General features: G+C 38.8%; 1 protein-coding gene across 2 annotated transcripts in view; it reads left to right on the top strand.

Moving 5' to 3' along the window:
• MDN1 (midasin AAA ATPase 1) overlaps positions 1 to 17,646 on the top strand; it is a 92,351-nt gene that overhangs the window by 45,413 nt on the left and 29,292 nt on the right. For both annotated transcript variants that reach the window (XM_064412642.1, XM_064412641.1), the window contains exons 46-65: positions 548 to 756; positions 1,298 to 1,443; positions 1,931 to 2,133; positions 3,811 to 4,031; positions 5,076 to 5,189; positions 5,986 to 6,118; positions 6,786 to 6,895; positions 7,553 to 7,686; positions 8,293 to 8,453; positions 8,793 to 8,913; positions 10,014 to 10,224; positions 10,366 to 10,597; positions 11,460 to 11,586; positions 12,475 to 12,645; positions 12,787 to 13,001; positions 13,101 to 13,482; positions 13,665 to 13,774; positions 14,865 to 15,561; positions 16,174 to 16,335; positions 17,043 to 17,316. In XM_064412642.1, the coding sequence (XP_064268712.1) occupies positions 548 to 756; positions 1,298 to 1,443; positions 1,931 to 2,133; positions 3,811 to 4,031; positions 5,076 to 5,189; positions 5,986 to 6,118; positions 6,786 to 6,895; positions 7,553 to 7,686; positions 8,293 to 8,453; positions 8,793 to 8,913; positions 10,014 to 10,224; positions 10,366 to 10,597; positions 11,460 to 11,586; positions 12,475 to 12,645; positions 12,787 to 13,001; positions 13,101 to 13,482; positions 13,665 to 13,774; positions 14,865 to 15,561; positions 16,174 to 16,335; positions 17,043 to 17,316 (4,133 nt within the window). The remainder of the gene's footprint in view (positions 1 to 547; positions 757 to 1,297; positions 1,444 to 1,930; positions 2,134 to 3,810; positions 4,032 to 5,075; positions 5,190 to 5,985; positions 6,119 to 6,785; positions 6,896 to 7,552; positions 7,687 to 8,292; positions 8,454 to 8,792; positions 8,914 to 10,013; positions 10,225 to 10,365; positions 10,598 to 11,459; positions 11,587 to 12,474; positions 12,646 to 12,786; positions 13,002 to 13,100; positions 13,483 to 13,664; positions 13,775 to 14,864; positions 15,562 to 16,173; positions 16,336 to 17,042; positions 17,317 to 17,646) is intronic.

Below are 17,646 nucleotides of genomic sequence, written 5' to 3'. Positions count from 1 at the left end.
CTGATACCCTCTGGTTCCTCTGAATTGGAAACATTCTTGACTTTTCAGAAACCTGTTTCCACTACATTGTATCTCAGAAGTACTTTTTCCTCCTTGCTTTTAAGAGGTGTCTATTGATAGTATTAACTACTTGAATGTTGGATACTTCGGTTTTTAAATAGCACAGATTTATTTGAAGCTGTTGCTAAGACTTCTAAAAATCTTTATAGCTCAGAGGCATAGTCTAACTTTTCTTTGTAAGTGGGCAAATGATAAAACAGACATAACTCAGATAATAATGAGTTAGAAGTCATACAGAATATCTGTGTCTAATTGCAAAGTATGACTATTCATACGGATTTCTCATTTAAATTCAGTAGCTGTCTCTTGATTTCTAGATATTGTGTCCCCATTTTTACGAAGATGAATTTACTTTATGGAGAAGCAGATTTGGTAGTTCCAGAGTGATAGTTTAAGGACCTAAATTACATTTTAAGAATTTAAGGCGGTTGGAATGATTGTAGTAGGCCCCTTCCAATTTGAATTACTCTTTTCTAATATCCAACAGGCTCTTCCTTTCTATGGATCCAGTTCATGGGGAAATATCCAGAGCCATGAGGAATCGTGGGATTGAAATTTACATTCCTGGGGAGAATGATGGAAATATATTGGACACTCTGGATGTGAAGCTACTCCTGCATGGTTTGGGTTTAGTTGGAGACAGTGTCTGTGATGCACTTCTGGCTGTGCATTCAGAAACCAAAGAAGCAATAGCAGGTAAAAAAAGTCTGTTCAGTATTCTTTAACAACAAGGGCTTATTACATACATCTGGATGAAGTCTTTAGTATTAAACCCTGGTTATTTTATTTTGTTATGTGCTGGTATAAGTAAACACATAAAACTATAAGCAGGTACTTTGGATTGGTTTTTTTGCATTCCCAGAGAGTAGGCCCAAGTTTTGGAAATGTGGTAACTACAGTGCTTTGTAAGGAGACATCAGACTCTGGCACATTGTCCCTTGCTATCGGGAAGCCAATGTATTCAAAATGAAAATTAGCAAAACAGAGGGTTTGCACAAGTTGTACTTGGCAGCTGAGTTTCATTCATCTTAGCTGTCTGATGTCTTATTTTGAGCTGGACATTTGTTATTTACAGTCTTGTCAGGTTTTCTTATCAGCCTTGGGAAGAATCCATTCAGCTTTTAGGTCAATAGGAGAAATTTGTTTTGTATCATGACACATTAAGTGGTGGTTGTCACATTAAAGGGCTGACAGTTGCTAAACATTTGTGTCATTCTAATTGCTGTGTATCTTTCAGGTTCTGTGTCATCTTTGTCACCTTTGCTTCAGGCTGCTGTATTAATTGTGCAGCAAATACAAAGAGGCTTTGGATTAGCAAAGTCTTTTTACAGAGCCTGTTGGGAAGTTTATGGCCGCTCACAACAGCTGCAGATTAACCAAAAGGTAAAAATCCTATATTTGAAAGCTTTTTTTAGATCGTCTGGATAAGCGAAAAATGTAACTTCATAAGGCTAGTGTTTGAGATCCTTTGTTTTGTAAGTGCCTGAGACAGAGACTGATGGAGATGGTGCTCTTGGAGAGATGAACCAAGCAATACCCTGTTTAGACTCTGAGGCTTGTAGTTTATAACAGCTTCAGCTGAGACTTTGGGATATTCACCCTGATGCATCTGTAGCCTGTCACACTGTGCACACTGTCTTCTGTAGACACATTGATTTCCTCTTTGAAACTGCACAATGTGTTATTTCACTTCTGGTAGGAATGTTTTGGTACTTTTATTGTGTGTGTTATATAGTGTTTGTAGAAGATTTGGTGTCTAGTAATTTCATAATAAATACATGTAATTAAAGAGTTTCCTGAGCTATGGTGCTTGAATACATGACATGTGTTTGAATGTTACTCTAATCTGCTTTTTGGTTGTTTGTTGTAGGTTGTGTTAGAATTGGTTACTAGGCATGCTTCCTCTCTGGCTTCCCCTGACACTTGGGGTGAGTCCTTGCTGGCAGTGGGATTGTGGCCAGACTCCCTGCCTTCGGGTCTGTTTGCAGCTGAGGACTCACTCCTTTCCACAGTCCAGAGTGATGGGCAGGTCCTGATGTATTGTCTGCATAGGCTAAACCTCAGAAATGGCAGGTAGGCAGGAAACTGGTTTTTTTGTTTTGTCTAGTTAATGAGAAACAGTATATGTGAACTATTCATGGCATGTCATTGTTTATTGCAAAATCCTGTCTTCATCAAATTGTGCAGGTAGAGATTGTGATTGTCATACTCTGTGTTCCTGTTACCTTTCCATACAGCCACTGCAAATGAAAGTTCAATTATTTACTGCTTTGTTCTTAAGTCTTCCATATATATTCAAAATACTTGACTTCTTAATCTTCAATAAGTGCATTTGACTCATTTTGAGAGTTGTTTAGCAGAAAATGTGAATGCAAACACTGGGTTTAGTAGGTAATAAGAGCCCCAAAATGTCTTCCTTTGGTTTCCTTCTAAGCTATAAAAAACCTGAGCATTGAACTAGTTTAAAGTATACTAATGATTCTCTGGATTTCCAGTTTTCATGTAATCAATTACTCATCAGTAATTTTAAGTCCAGTAGCTTCAGGTGAAAACACAAATTTCCTTCTTCAGACAGAGCTGTCTGAAAAGAAGCAGAGGCCCCTGTGCAGGGGGTATATGAAAGAATTTTCTAATGATTTCTTGTGCAATATAGCTGTTAATTTTTACAACATTGGTGCAAAAAATTTGTTCCTGCCTTCTTTGCTTAATAACCTACTCTGGACTATAGGTATTTAGATATATACTTGTAGGTTGCTTCCAGTGAAACAACAAGCTGTGGAAGTTTGTAGTAAGATCAAAAGTTGAAATTGTAAACTCTTAGCGATATGCTGTGTTGTTTGCTATTTTTGTTTGGTTTTGTTGTTTATTTTTTACTCAATGACACTTCTTTTCCTACCTTTGTATTTTTAAATTTAACTTTGCATCTCGTTCCAGTGCACAAATCAATTAAAATTTCTCAGTAAAATTCTGTGCATATTCTCTTGAGATAGTGCATGAATTTTTGGCAACAGTGAACTCCTGATATATCAGTTTCTCTGGGTCTGGAGTGAAGGCACTTGAGACAGTAGTTTTGTGTTCAGACTCAGGTGTTTATTATTTCTTATCAGTAAAACAGTCTCACAACCATGAGTTTGGCAGCTTTTCATTAGCAAGGCACAAAATGGCTAACAGTCTCTTGTTTAAGACTAAATTATCCAATTAAGAGCTGACACCTAGATAATTTTCCCTTTTAACCCAATAACTGATCCCAAAGAGCCCGCAATGTGGACTTTTCTGTCCAATTACAAAATATCACCCAAACCCATGAAGAAGAAGGAAGAAGAAACATGAAGAAGAAACCCAGGACAACACCCTGTGCCCTCCATCTTGCTTCCAAAACCTAAATTTCTCAGCAAATGATACACATACACTACTTTCTATAATCTATTTCACACTTTCGTGGATTCCAGTCTATCTTGAAGTTTAGGAAACTTTCTCCATGAATGAGGGTCAAAGCCAGTGCTCCCCTTTGGGTCAGGACACCCCAGAGCAGACAGAAATATTCCAGATGCCCTGGGTTTTCGCACTAATAGTAGACACTGCCAACTAATTTGAAATTGGAAACTGGTTTTAAAGCTAAATAATGGAGGAAAGATCATTGCATTGCTGCACTGATGCCTAAAGATGGTTGCATAGCTTGACTTGCAAAATATATTTTTTCCTGGATCTGCCGGTTTGAACCCTTGATTGCTGGACTTCTTTGTGTTTCAGGACATTACCAGTGACTCTGCAAGATCTTAAGAAGTTTTTGCAGTCCACTAATCCTGAGAGTCTCAAGTTCAGTGCTGTTGAGATAGATGCAAACTGGATGGATGAAATGGAAGTTCTCCAGGCTTCAGTGAAACTGTTCATAGAAAAGGCAACCAATCAAGACTGGAAATTAAGGGTTAAATGGCTTAACTCCTTAGCCAAAAATCTGCCACAGGTGCTTGGTATGTAATCATTTAACTTTGTTTTGTCTAAGGGCTGGGTTGTTATGTTTTCTCAAATTGTAAGTCTTCTATGGAAACATCCAGGCCATTCCAAATTATGAGTTATAAAGAGTCTCAACAGTCCACACTAATTCAAGGGCATGGAGGCTCCAGGGAGAGACAGAAACAGGTTGTGTATGTTAGGGAAATAAGGAGATTTGGGCTAAACATTATTCTTTATTGCTCAGCCATGTGTGTAACTTGTGCCACTTCTGAATTAGTTATTTTTGGATCTGGTTTTCATCTGTGTAAGCAAATATGCCTTTTCACTATTTTTTTCAGTGATAGTGAAAGCAGTCAAATGCCTTCTTTGTATCTGGTGTTAAAATACAAATGCTTAAAAAGCCAAGAAATTGCAGAACTGAGATTTCCTGAAGCAGTGTTTTTTGAACATTCAAGATAATAGCTGGGATGAGCTATTCACTTAATTACAGAATTAATCTCATTAAACTCATGGAGCATTTAGGCAACCATTAGTCCTAATAATTCACATATTTAGCTCTTTTTTATGGTCTAAAATCTCAAATATGCTGTCCTTACATTAATTGCTTCCTCTTTATTTTGCCATTGTTTCAGGCAGGTAGGTCTGTAAAGTAGAAAATATGTAAAAATTAATGAAAAGTATGCTCTTTTTTTTCTTATTGTAAAGAAAATACACACACACCCCACCCCTGCCCACCCCCTCCCCCCCCCCCCCCAAAAAAAAAAAAAAATTGAGAGGAAGATTTGAAGGTATAAATTAATGGATTTTCACAAACCATATTTTACTAGCATACATGTATTATCACTAGTTCAACTAAAACTCCTTATAAGATTTATGTTTTCAGCTGTGACATTCTGGTGCTTTTAAGACCTTTTGGAGACAATACAAAATATGACCAATCAGCATATCCAAAGTGGATGCACAGATTTGATTCAGTCTGTTTGTGCTGGCTCAGTTGAAGTTATTTTTCTTGATTTGTACTAAACACTTTTATACCCATGTTCTCCCCTCTTCACCTGCAGATTCAGTGAGGATTCAGCTGGAAGCAGGTGCTGTAGCCCTTGGTTGTTTTTATGCCAGTCCCCTCTCATCTGGAGTCAGTAACATGATCAAGTTGCTGCAGCCAACTATGACAGGTACACCTGAAAAAGATGGATGTAAGACATTGCTTTCTTTATTTGTTCTCTGAACACACTGCAACCCTTCTTAGGAAATGTATGTAGCAAAACAAAGGCTAAATTCTAAATATACATTGCCTTTGTCATAAAATAAAGTACAACAGAGAAAACAAAAAAGAAATTACAACTAATACAAACATTCTTGCTGTCTAGAACAGCAAATATAGAAAATAAATGCATTTATGCTGTTCAAGTTAGAGATGAGAGCTCTGCCCATGAGTCCTGGCTGTGTATGGACTCAGATGTCTTCCTACAGCTCAGAGTGATGTTCTGAACAGTGATTCAAATATTCACTGCCTTTCTGACTTGATAGTGTATAATATTTTTTTCCTCAGGATTTGTATTAGTCCATCTGAAACCCGTGGCTTGGCCTGTAATTTTCCCTTGGTGTTTTGTGGGGAGCTCAAACCTGTGGCTTCTTTTCCAAGCTTGTTAGGTGCATGAAAGCTGCACACAGTGACACTGGGCCTTTTATGGATGGTCCTGGGTGTCTTGCCTGGACTGTAAGCCACACTTGAGTTTCTAAGCTCTGTTTGAGTGTACTAAGCCCTGTTTAATTTATTGTCAGTGTTCTGTTTTACAGAACCTGCAGTCAGCTTTAATGCTTTTCTGTTTGGCTATCTGGAGTTGGGAGAGTTTGGCTGCCTTCCTCCTAGGTTGCTTCTTTCTTTCCCTCATGTTCTTGTATAGGCAGGGGGACAAGAAGAGAACTGAGTAATGTTTCACTGCTGTCATGTCTTGTCTGCCTTTCCAGATGAACATGTGATGCCTCTGGACCCAAGATGGAATATGCAGTTTTTGGAGATCATTAGAAATTCAATGAACTTTGATACAGAAATGGAGCACACAGACCAGCTCCTTATGCTTTTGAAGTCTGCAGCAAATCGGTGGGTTACAAAAAAACCCTTGTAAAGAGTGCCCAGTGCCTGTAACCAGTGCTGAGTAAACACTTGAGAGGTCTGCCAAGTGTGATTTTAGGTTTTGATAGGTGTGGTCTAAAATATTAAAAAGGCAGAGGTTTTTGTACAGGTGTTTAAATTCTTTGCTTCTGTTTTCTGTAGATGCATACTAAAAAACTATAGGAGCAGAGCTGCCAGCATTCCATACAGGCTGCATACAGTACTTCAAAGATAAATCAGAACTGTGGGATAAAGCATTAAAGAGGCAGAAGCAGCAGTGTGAGATCTCTGACAAACTTAAATAGTTGTCCTGCTTTTGGATTTTGACTATTTTTCCTAATAAGATTAAAAAGTACACAGATTTTGAAGTTAAGGTATAAGAAAACACCTGCTCACATATCCTACAAGCCATGGATTGCATCTGTTTAGTATGCTTTTTCTTTCCTGGTGAAGTCAGGAATCTGCTCCTTGTGAAACTTGCTTCTACAGAAACCATATTCAAGCAATCAGTTGTGTTGGACCTCGTACTTCTTCCATTATACACTGAATATATTATGTCACTTTGCAGTTCAAATGCCATGTTGTAGTTCACCATTCTTATAAGGCCAAAGTTTAAACCAGTACTGGATTGGTAACAACTTTATTTTTACTTCAGGGCAGTGTTATTTCTTGACCGAGAAAAAAGAAGTTACATTGAGAAGAGTTTGATGGCCAGCAAGAAGCCAAGAAACAGTGTCTTAAGAATGTCTCTAGATTTCCACAAAGGTGGGTTGATTTTTGCTGTTCCTTTTGGTTCTGTAGTCAATTTGAAATATGGTTCATTTGCATTGTTATGAAATGTATACTTCAAACATGGTGTGCAAAGAAAAAAAAAGTGAATATAAAGCAGTCAAGTGAAGACTAGTGTGATATCTAACACATTATTCTTAAATTAGATATACCTTAGGCTGCACTGTTTGTGTCCTGCCTCTATGAGGTAATCAGTGAATAGATTTTTCTCTTAATTAACCAAACTTTAGAATAACAGTGGAGAGAAACTGGAATAGTATTCTGTCTTTAGCTAACAAGAATAACCAAAATTTTCAGCTGTGTTTTTGTTTTATGTATGTAGGAATTTTTGCTTTTAAAACAAAGCGTAAAATTTAGTGATGAAGTTAGTGTGCTGCATAGAAGCAATTGATCAAGGAATCTCTCATTATGGATTTTTTAATATATAAATGTATAAAATGCATAGAGGTAACAGAGAATTGTGAAAATAATGAAGGGCTACTTTTATTACTTAATTTCTTGGATCTTTTCAGGTTGTGGCTTTTTCCTCAAACATAGAGAGGTTCTAGTGATCAGAAGTTGACCCATATGTGTCATGTGATGTGGCTGGAATATTCAGTCTCTGCCTTTCTTTTCCTCTTCCCCAAACTTCAGATCCAGGAAGTTACAACTGTCTTCCTCATGCAGTTGTGGTCAACCTTGCTGCTTTCTTTGAACTTTGGGATGCATTTGCACTTCACTGGGTGAAGTCTACTCAGGTGGCCTTAAGTGACGATGACACGCACGATGTGAGTAGACTTTTCACAGTACATTTATGGAAATCGAGTGAAATTGGACTGTGTGAAGAAAACTATTTTTAGTTTCAGGGGCCATGAAATAAAGTGCAATGCTTCTGTTTGTATTCAGAATATGCCTAACAATAGGCAAACGATCATGTTTGTTTCGGTGGCTGTGTTTGTGCCCTCTAATACTTGTTTAGGATGGCATGAATTGTGCTGTAGGAGTGCCTGTTTGTCTCCACTGATGATAAACAGAGTATCCATTTCTATCTCTGATAACAATGTCTGAACCCGGACATCTGACATGCAGGCCACAGAGGTGGTTCACTTCTCCCTTTCCCCTTTCAGACCATGAATATAATTTTGCTGAAATCTTGACACTGTAGACTTGGTGCAGGGATTGGTTTGTTTTGGCTGCTGTAGTTCCACTTGCTGGTGTGGTACTTTTAGAGAACCTGTAGTTGAGTCCTGGTTGTGTAGCACTAAATACAAAACACTGTGGGACTCTGAAGTTAACACAAGTGATGGTGGTTTTGCTTTTTCTCCTGCTTGAAGTAAGCAGTGTTGTGTAACCTGGGGCAGGGCTAGCTGTGTAACCTCCTTGGCTGGTTCTAGGTGTTGTACTGCTCGCTGTGGCGGGACCGGTTCTGGGCTGTCTCTGACTTGGTCACAGTGGATCCTCCAGGGTTGTCACTCCTGGCTCTGCACTGGCACTGGGTTATGAAGCACCTAATTGATAGAATTCCTCAGATGCTTATTGGATCAGACCAGAACAAGTGAGTGGCTTTGTTTGGTGGCTTTTGATTTGTTTCTGTTAAATAGCTGTATAAATTACTCTTTTCTGTAGTGTTCTAGCTGCTAAGCTTTGTTAGTGTCCCAAGCTGTGTTCCATTAGTGATGCAAATAACAACATCATTCATTTTTAAAATCTGTGTTTCCTAGCACTGTGCTTCTGCTTGCTCAAACGATCATCTAGAATTTTTACCCATTTAATGAAAGGATGAGAGAAAAAACTTCTTTATGCATCCTTTTGCCTTGTTCCTCAAACTTCTGTTAACTGTGGGCTTCTTTTCTCCCATCTGTCCCTCCCCTTTTAAATTTTTTTCCTCTACAAGGATTTCCAGGGAAATTCAATCCGTTTCACAGCAGATTCAGAGCTGCTTGGTCAATCCTGCTGGTATTTCAGCCAATATGAAGATACTACAGAAGTCTCTAGGAAGACCCCTTCCTTTTAAGGTATCAATATTATGTTTGTAAAGGATTTGAATTTCCAGCAGTGTCCAGATAGGCTTTAATATATTTCAGCACTTGCTTTTCAGGACAGAGAAAACACAATTCTTGTCTATTTTTAAGATTGATTAAAAAGAAAATTTCAGCACGTGTTAATGTACATATCTTTTGAGAAATATGTCAGTTATCCAGGTATATCATTTCTACTATTAATTATGCTATGTATAGAAAATATTTACTTAATAGAGATACCTGAGAATAAAAATATTACTACTTGCTGTGTGTTGGAGGCTTGTGAATATCAATATGCCACTTGCTTATTCAGTGAACATAGGTGTACTTAGAACAGCCTGTGCACTTCCTTTTATACAGCACAGGATGGGGCTGCCTTATGACTTCCCAAAACAAGGCCTCTTAAATTTGACAATTTTAGAGTTAATACATTTCAGAATTTGTTGTAATTAATTAAAAAGAAAAAATTTAGTAATTTTTCTAAAGAATACTAGTTCCTGTTTAAAATGCATGTACAAGTAGTCATGTGCAGTTGTGTTGGTCACTAGTGCTTAGACCTAGATTTTTATGACCTCTCTCAAGGATACTCAGCTATCAAAAAATGCACGTAGTTACTTTATGAGACTCTGAAGGACATTCAGTGCTTACTAAGATTTTGGAAAGATCCTAATGTATTTAGACATCCAAATGTATCTAAGATATCTAAGCCTCCAAATGTATTTAAATTGTAGGTGTAAACTGTAATTTCTTGAAAGTGACAGTAGCTCCTGGTATTTTTTTTTTATTATGTGTATTTATTGCCCTTGATTTAGATAAGTTGCCCAGTTGAAGTACTATTTTTCTGCATGATGAAGGGGAAAACCCTAACTTGACAAGGAGGAATTGTAGCCACCTGTTTCAGTTTCTGTCTTCCTGCTGTATTGAGTCAAGCTACTAAAAGATTATTTTTAGGCTGTTGTTTCAGGCTGGTTATATATACTTGTACTTCAGTTGTGTACATGTGAATTTGGAATCTTAGTTTTGTCTGCAGTCACAAATCTTGTTTGTGGTTTTGTTAGCACTGCTGAAACAAATTGTTCTTTTCGTGTTTCCAGGATAAACTGGGCATGGAATGTTTTTCTCAGTTAAAAGCTCTCAGCAAACCACTGAACATCTTGGAGCTAAAATTGGCCTGTGGAGAAAGTAGATGGCAGGAGAAAATGTGCTGTGTGAAAATTGCTGCCACAGGAACGAAGATGAAGAAGGCATTGCTGCAAGCTGATGGCTTGATAATAAGAGCAAATCATTTAGAAGATGTTAGTCTGGGTAGGTGACACTTGTGAAGAGCCCAGCAATCTGATTTCTGCCATCTCCATTCTTTTGTACATGGATGGAAAGGATGTTAAATGTTCACTGATAAGAAACGTAGTACATACATTTATGTGCCTCTCTTATTTTGTCAAACAGGTCAGCTACAGATATTTTTGAAAGCTGTACATTCACAGCTGAAAGCAGAAGGAGTCACATACAGTTATTCAGAAGAAAGGCTTCCTGAAGACACCATCTGCAACCAGTTAGACCCTGCCCTGCTAAGCCAGCTCTGCAGTCAGGTTCAGCTATGGCCTGCAATGGAATACATAGGGGTGCTCTGGCAGTACAAACTAACAGCAGATTACGTGGCCAAAGCTTGTGCAAGAAGGTAAGAAGTGTGGAGAAAGAACTCCTATATTCCTTTCATGATATTCCAAATCTCTAGCTAGAAGCTGTAACTTTGGTGCTTTACATCTGCATGTAAACGTGTATGTATGTATTTGTGATTTATATACACCTGTGTGTATGTGCATATATATTTATGCAGCACACAAATATATGTCTATCAGGAATCAAAAGAAGATGTTTATGCTGTATTGCTGGGGGCTTCTGCAGGAAAACTGAATTAGACCTGGAGATGAAGGGAGGAGACTGCCATGCATGCTTCCTTTTGTGTAAACTGTACACATATAGAATCACAGTTTAAATTAACATTATTAATTTAAGAAGTGTTAGTGTTGTTTTAAAGGACCAAGTGTATTTATTTTTGTCTGGTTTACCATTCCTTAAAGGAAAGCTATTCATTTATGGATTTCGGTGAAAGTAATTTTTTTGTGTAATGAGACTCACAGAATCACTGGTCCACTCTTAAATTCAGCAAAGTTCTGACTTTTCACAAAAGCTGTAAACCTAGAAAATAGTTTGTCCCCAAATATTTTGTATGTTTTGCTCAACATGGAGCTTCTGGCTACAAGACATTACACTTTTCCCCCTTTTATTTTTAGATTTGTGTTTAGATTTTGTTAGCTTTGAAGGATTCAAGTGTTTTGGGTATTATTTGAGTGCTTGTTCTTCCCCAACATTTGAAATGCTGTCATTTTAACCTTTTGGTGACTTTGCTTGCCATTCTTAGTTTGTTTTACTATCCAAGTGTTGGAACTCTGATGGTTGGTATTCCAACATCCAGGTGATTTATTTCATGTGCCCTGCTTAAGCCCTGCTTAGGCTATATTGTTTTTTACCTGCTACAGAAAGAACTGCAGTGAAGACTTAAGCATCTGCTCAGATCTAGCTCAGTTCATAGCTTTTTCTCTGAAGTTGACACCAGCTGCTTGTCACCAGCTCTCTGGACTGTGGCATTTGTTGCACCTTAATGAAGTAAGAACAAGTTTTATTTTAATTTAATTAAATCAGATCTTTAGTTTAAATAATCTCTCTGAAGTTTTCAAAATTTCTTCAAAATATATATACCACTAAGATTTTTGACATGCAGTTTTTCTACCTCTGCATGACAACAGCTGTTCCTTCTTTTAACAAGAGAGGTTATTAACTGTGAGCCTTGAGAAAATGCAATTAAAACACAGTGTTGAAAGACAAAATACAACAAAGTCTTAAACAGAACAGTTTTGTACAATTTTGTTTGGTAGTATTGTTCTGTACATCCATCTGTGACCTAATGGGAAATTGTTTGGATAGCAGGTGCCAGCCTGGTTGTATCTATGTATTCAAAGTAATTTTGTGCTGAAAAATGCTTTCCTCTGTTCCCATGCCTCTAATTTTTTTTTTAGTTCTGTTGCAGATCAAACAGACTGATAAAGTACTTGATACATTTTCTGTAGAAGATTTAATAACTCTGCTTAATATTTATGATACAGTGGTTGTCTTCCCACAAAGCACAGTAAAACACAAGTTCACCTTAAATGCTTCAGAGCAGAGTATTGGATGGCTTTACCTGTTTCATGCCTCTGCACCCTTGTGTGTTGTAACAAAAGCTTATACAGTCATGGACTCCAGGCTGTATTGTAACAACTTGCTCTGTAAACATGCTGCATATTTCACAGACAGGAGACAGTGCTGACCTCAGGAAGTTTACTCTTCATTGAGGAGATGCAAGCAAATGCTATGTGAATTTGAAAGGATCTTGGAGAGTATCTTGTGCTATCCCTCCTGAAAAACAGACTCATACTTCCTTTGTACGTGTGTGTGCTTAATTCTCTTTTGCTCCCTGTACATTATTCTCACCTCTAGGTTTTTGTTTCTCCTTAGATATCCCCTGAAGAAATGTCTCTTCTGTCATCTGAGCTAGTTAATGCTGTGTTAGCATCCTTTTGGAGCAGTACTTTCACCACAGATCCAGATTACTGGTTGACTTGGAGGCCACTGCCTGCAACAGAGGAAAAGAACTTCTCTAAATCCCCTGTGACCCATTCTATGAAGGTTTGTCTCTTCTGACCTAATCAAATTCTAGGCTGAATGCTCTTGTTGACTAATTCAAGTTTTCTAAAGCAACATTTTAAGTTCTAGCACAGTCAGAGCAAGTTGCATCCGAATTATCTAACTCTTATTCTCTTGATTTAGGGCCCAGGCATTTTGACCCGAGCTGTTTTCTCAAAGTGCTTCTTTGAAATTCTAACTAGCAGCAGCAAGACAAGCCAGTGGGATGTGAGTGGGCTTCCTGTCTTGTCATCATCCCATGTAACACTGGGAGAATGGATGGAGAGAGCACAGCAGCTTCACAGAGTCAGCACAGCGCTGTGGACCAACCTGGCTGTCTCTTCAATAGCAGATTTTAGGTATTAAGACCTCTCTTCCACATACATGTTATTTAAATCAAGCATGTTACAGAAGGTTGCTTACTGTGTGTAAACGTTTTCTCATTCCTTTTTCTCCAGACACACAGATGCTAGACTGCAGGGAATAATGCTAGGCAGGCTGCTCTCTGCCCTGGTAGATCTGATTCCAGTGGATCTTCAAGAAGAATTTTTGGAGTGCTGTGAGAAGCTCTACCTCAAGGATCCTGTTGCCTATGAGTACCTTCTCAAGATACTTGAAAATATCACTGATCAGGAATTACTTCCTAAAGAATTCCTGTGCCTTCTGCTCACTTGCTTGCATCAGTTCTATGGGGAAGGGCTTCAGGAGCTACCAGAGACAGCTTGGCGAGGAAGCCTCTGGGTGAGCATTGGCTTGGTGCAGATCCAGATGTGGATTCCACAGACCAGGTTTGATCCAGCTGTTAAAAGAGAATACAAGCTCAAGTACTCAAAAGAAGAGGTGAGTATGAAGCCAAGTTGGCTTTTACCTTTATTATATATAAAATCAATGCAGAGGAGTTTGGCTTGGTCATGATTTTTAAACTATACAGTTACATCAACTTCTTGAACATTAGAAGAAGTTCTATCTCCTTGGTTACTAAAATAAGAACTGCTGTGAATGGTTTATTCTTTCCTTTTTAGTTATACCAGCTGGAGTGTGAATGGAAAACGCATGATTTTTCATCCCAGCTGCATACAGGAAAAAGTATTGAAGATGAAACAGTCAGCAACTATATTCATCCCCATATCAGGTAACACCCAGGCACTAAACCCATCTCTTTTAGAGTGGACATGTCATCTTTGTGTGCTCAGGCTCTGAAGCTTTACAATTTTTCTCTCTTTCTGTAGAAACTAGAGTAGCTGGTTTTAAAATATCAATCTACGTGTTGAGGTGGTAGAGAAGAAGCAGCTGTGCTCCTTACTTGCAGTAAGGAATTATCTGTACACTTTGTACTGCTAAAAATAGAACAGTTAAAGCAGTGGCCATCATATATTGAAGCTGAAACCATGCCCAGAAGTAAAAACAATGCCATACATTTAAGTTACGATACTTTCCTTAAAATGTGACAATATTATCAGTCAGTTGAAGTGAGGTGAATTATCTGTCACTGTAGTTTCTCAAGGCCATATGTGCCAGTGCTATTTTGCAAAGTTCTTCAGCTGATATTACTGGGGAGAAAAACCTACATGTATGTACTTTAGCAATAGCTTTTGCTTGTGTTGCTGTGGGTGAATTAAATTTCTTACCACACAGAGTACACTGTTGATATTCAGAATCTGTAGCCACTGTTATTTTGTTTGGGGCTTTTTGTAGTTCTTTTTTGTCAGAGGAACTTGAGGAGGAAATTTTAAGCAAAGAGAGCTTTCTCCTTTCTGCAGCCTTCCAGGTGTGTTCTGTGTTCATGAAGATAAAAACTGTCTATTTTTAATTATTTTTCACTTTTAATAGGAATTTTTTATTTCATTATTGTACACATAGAGGATCTGCTAGTTCCATGCTACTGCTTAAAGAGAAGGATAATAATTGCAAGCAGGTTCTGAAAGACTGAGCTTTACCAATTGCTTGTGATAATCTTGTTTTTTTTCCTAATGCTCACAGAGCTGTCAGATAGCAAGAAAAAAGTACTTGAAGTTTGTTGAAGTGGCAGGGAGAGAAGAAATCTACACCTGTGGGCTAAAAGGCTGTTCCTTGTTTTTTCCTTATTTGATGTTTCACACAAACTAGCAGGGTATTTTCTGATTATTCTGTTCCTGTATCTAACTGATGTGTTAGATCTATTTAAATGAGTTCATATGAAAAGTATTTCCATGTCTAAACCGGTCAATGTTATTTCTTAACAGGCAGTTGCATGAAAGAATACAAAGGTTGAAGGAGCAAATAATCAGTCTTTCTAGAAAGAAGGCTTTCAGGCCTGCAGCTCCACTGTATGATTGCTTGTACCAGGAGGCTCACCAGTACATCAACAGCATAGCACAGATTTCTTCAGTCCAAGACCTTCTAGCCCGCCTCCTGCAGTTCCTCCGTGGAGAGAGACCTAAATCACTGCAGGCTATACAGAACCTGTTAAATGAAGAGGCTTCGTGGCAACAATCCCACCATCAGTTCAGAAAACGCCTGGCAGAGGAGTATGCTGTGTTCCCTGATGCCATCATTCCCCTCCAAGCTGCCATCCTGCAGCTGCAGCATGGCATGCGATTAGTAGCTTCTGAAGCAAATGCGGTGCTGCAGAGCTCTGTGTGCCCAGCTGATCTCAGCAACCTCCTCACTTCTTTGTTGGCATTTCCTTCTGTTGGCCGTGCCTTTCCCACTTACTTTGCTCGGGCAGAAATTATATGCTCAGTGAATTCAGTTGGGGTACTTAGTGGGCTTAAAAAGTTCTCTCTGAAGCACTCTGAGGGAGGATCTGAGGGAGCTGAGCAGCCTTCCCCAACTCTGGAGCAGCTCCTGGTGAATGCTTTGTTGCATCTTCGGTGCCATGTACTATCCAGAGGAGAGATGGACCAGAAATCTCTGCAGCTCTTCAGACATCTGTGTCGGGTAAGCGCTGGATGCCCATAACTGGGAGTCTTGCTCTGAACTCGTCCCCTGTGGAAGACCTGGGTCTGCTAAAGCAGCTCTAGAGGAGGGCACAGAAATCATCAGGGGGCTGGAACACCCCTCTTGTGAAGAAAGGCTGACAGAGTTGGGGTTGTTTGGCTGGGGGAAGAGATGCCTCTGAGGAGACCTTGTTGTGGCTTTTCAGTACATAAAAGGGGTTTATTAAAAGGAGGGAAGGAGACTTTTTACCTAGGCTTTTAAGACAAGGTATAAGAGATTTAAACTGAAAGAGGGTAAATCTAGATCGGATATGAAAATAATTGTTTGGAAATGTGTATGGTGAGATACAGGAACTGGTTTTCCATAGAAGTGGTGGATGCTGCAACCCTGAAAGTGTTTGAGAGTGATTGGATAAGGTTTTGAGCAACCTTTGCATTTTCCTCATTAGCTTTTTAAGAGGGCAATTCACAAATGTTAGATGGCTTTGATTTCTACTGTTGTAGACCACAGAGGAGGGAAGAGCCAAGCAAAATAGATGCTGCCCCATGGATGGCATGGGAGATGATGTTAAGGTTAACTTGTGTAGAAGCATCTCACTTTGTGTTTCCTTAGGCGATTGTGAATGAGTGGGATGAGCAGGAGCGCCGGGCCCAGGAGCAGGAGGCAATGGAACACAGCCTGTACAGGTACAGGAGCAAAACTCATGGGAAAGGACAGAGCGAGGAAGAAGAGGAAGAGGAAGAATTCAGGAGGAGATTTCCTTTTCATGAAAAGGTAATAGCTGTAACTCTTAAGAAACACAAAAATGACATCTGGAGTTACTCCTGAAAAGAAATGCTATAAGTGACATGAGGAATGAAGCAGTTTTTCCTGCAACCAAAAGCCAAATTGGGATAGATTTTGGTAGGTATTCAGTTATGGGCCTGTGGTTTATTTTACCTTCTGGTTGAAAAATGTCTTTGGGATTAATTTCCAGGCTTGATCTGTATTGTGGTTTGGGTGAATAATCCTAAATTATATAACTGAATGATAATACAGTTACTTGTAAAAAGCTGGAAATTTACTTATTTAGCAAGTAAGGTAGCCTGAGGTTCTACTATGTTTGGAGAAGGCTTGATTAAATTCCTTTATCTCCTTGATTAAATAAAGCAGCTGGGACAGAGCTGTTCAGGTCCTCAAGCAACCCCACAGTGTTGAGGTGGTTTATCAGCAGACACAGCTGCTGCTGCTTTTTCTGCAAAGGGGTTTAGTTGGCAGCAGCCCAGGGATCACTGTACTGCACTCTTGCCTGCTGTAGTTACACCCTGAGATGTTCTGTATGCCTGTGTTCAGTTTCAGACCAGCAGTCTGTCTAGGTACCAGCTGCAAATCATTAGCATGTCGTTGCAATGCCAAAAAAAAAAAAGCAAAACAGGAGATAGGGAGAGGAGGCTTTAAAGGAAGAAACTGAAATTTACTTTTAATGATCATGTAATTTGCAGGACTTTGAAGATATCACAGCTGAGCCAAGCCTAGAAGAAAAAATGGAAACTGAAGATCCAGTGGAAGACCAGCTAGAAGCTGACAGAGCCCTTTTGTCCAAGAGCTCCATGCAAACAGTAATGAAGGTTCATCAGCAACTGTGCTTAAACTTTGCTCGATCCCTGTGGTATCAACAAAGTCTGCCTTCTCATCAAGCCAAGCATTATTTCAGTACTTTTATTTCCTGCTATCAGACTGGTGCATGCCTGGTGTCACAATTCTATCCTTTAATTGGTAAGACTGCTAGCAGTATTTCAGATTTGCTGGTTTAGATTTGTAAAGATTTGTTTCAAAATAATCACATTACAGTTCATTAAAGACACCTGTTATGGGGAAATGCACAAGACAGAATCCTATTCACAGAGAATTTGTCCTGTGTTCAGAATTGTCTTGTGGGATGCTTTGATTTTTTTATTCTTTTATTCTTCTATGCATTTTAAAAATTCCATTTGGTAATACACATGACCAAGAGAGTTTAAAAGTGTATTGACTACTGAGTGAAATTTTGATCATAGGATCTGCATAGTCCTGTGGAAGATAAAGTAGTTGAAGAAATTTCCCAGA

This window comes from Passer domesticus, chromosome 3 (assembly GCF_036417665.1).
Source record: "Passer domesticus isolate bPasDom1 chromosome 3, bPasDom1.hap1, whole genome shotgun sequence".
Taxonomy (NCBI): domain Eukaryota; kingdom Metazoa; phylum Chordata; class Aves; order Passeriformes; family Passeridae; genus Passer; species Passer domesticus.
The sequence above is the reverse complement of the archived record's forward strand: the minus strand, read 5'-3'. Positions and strand labels throughout refer to the sequence as shown.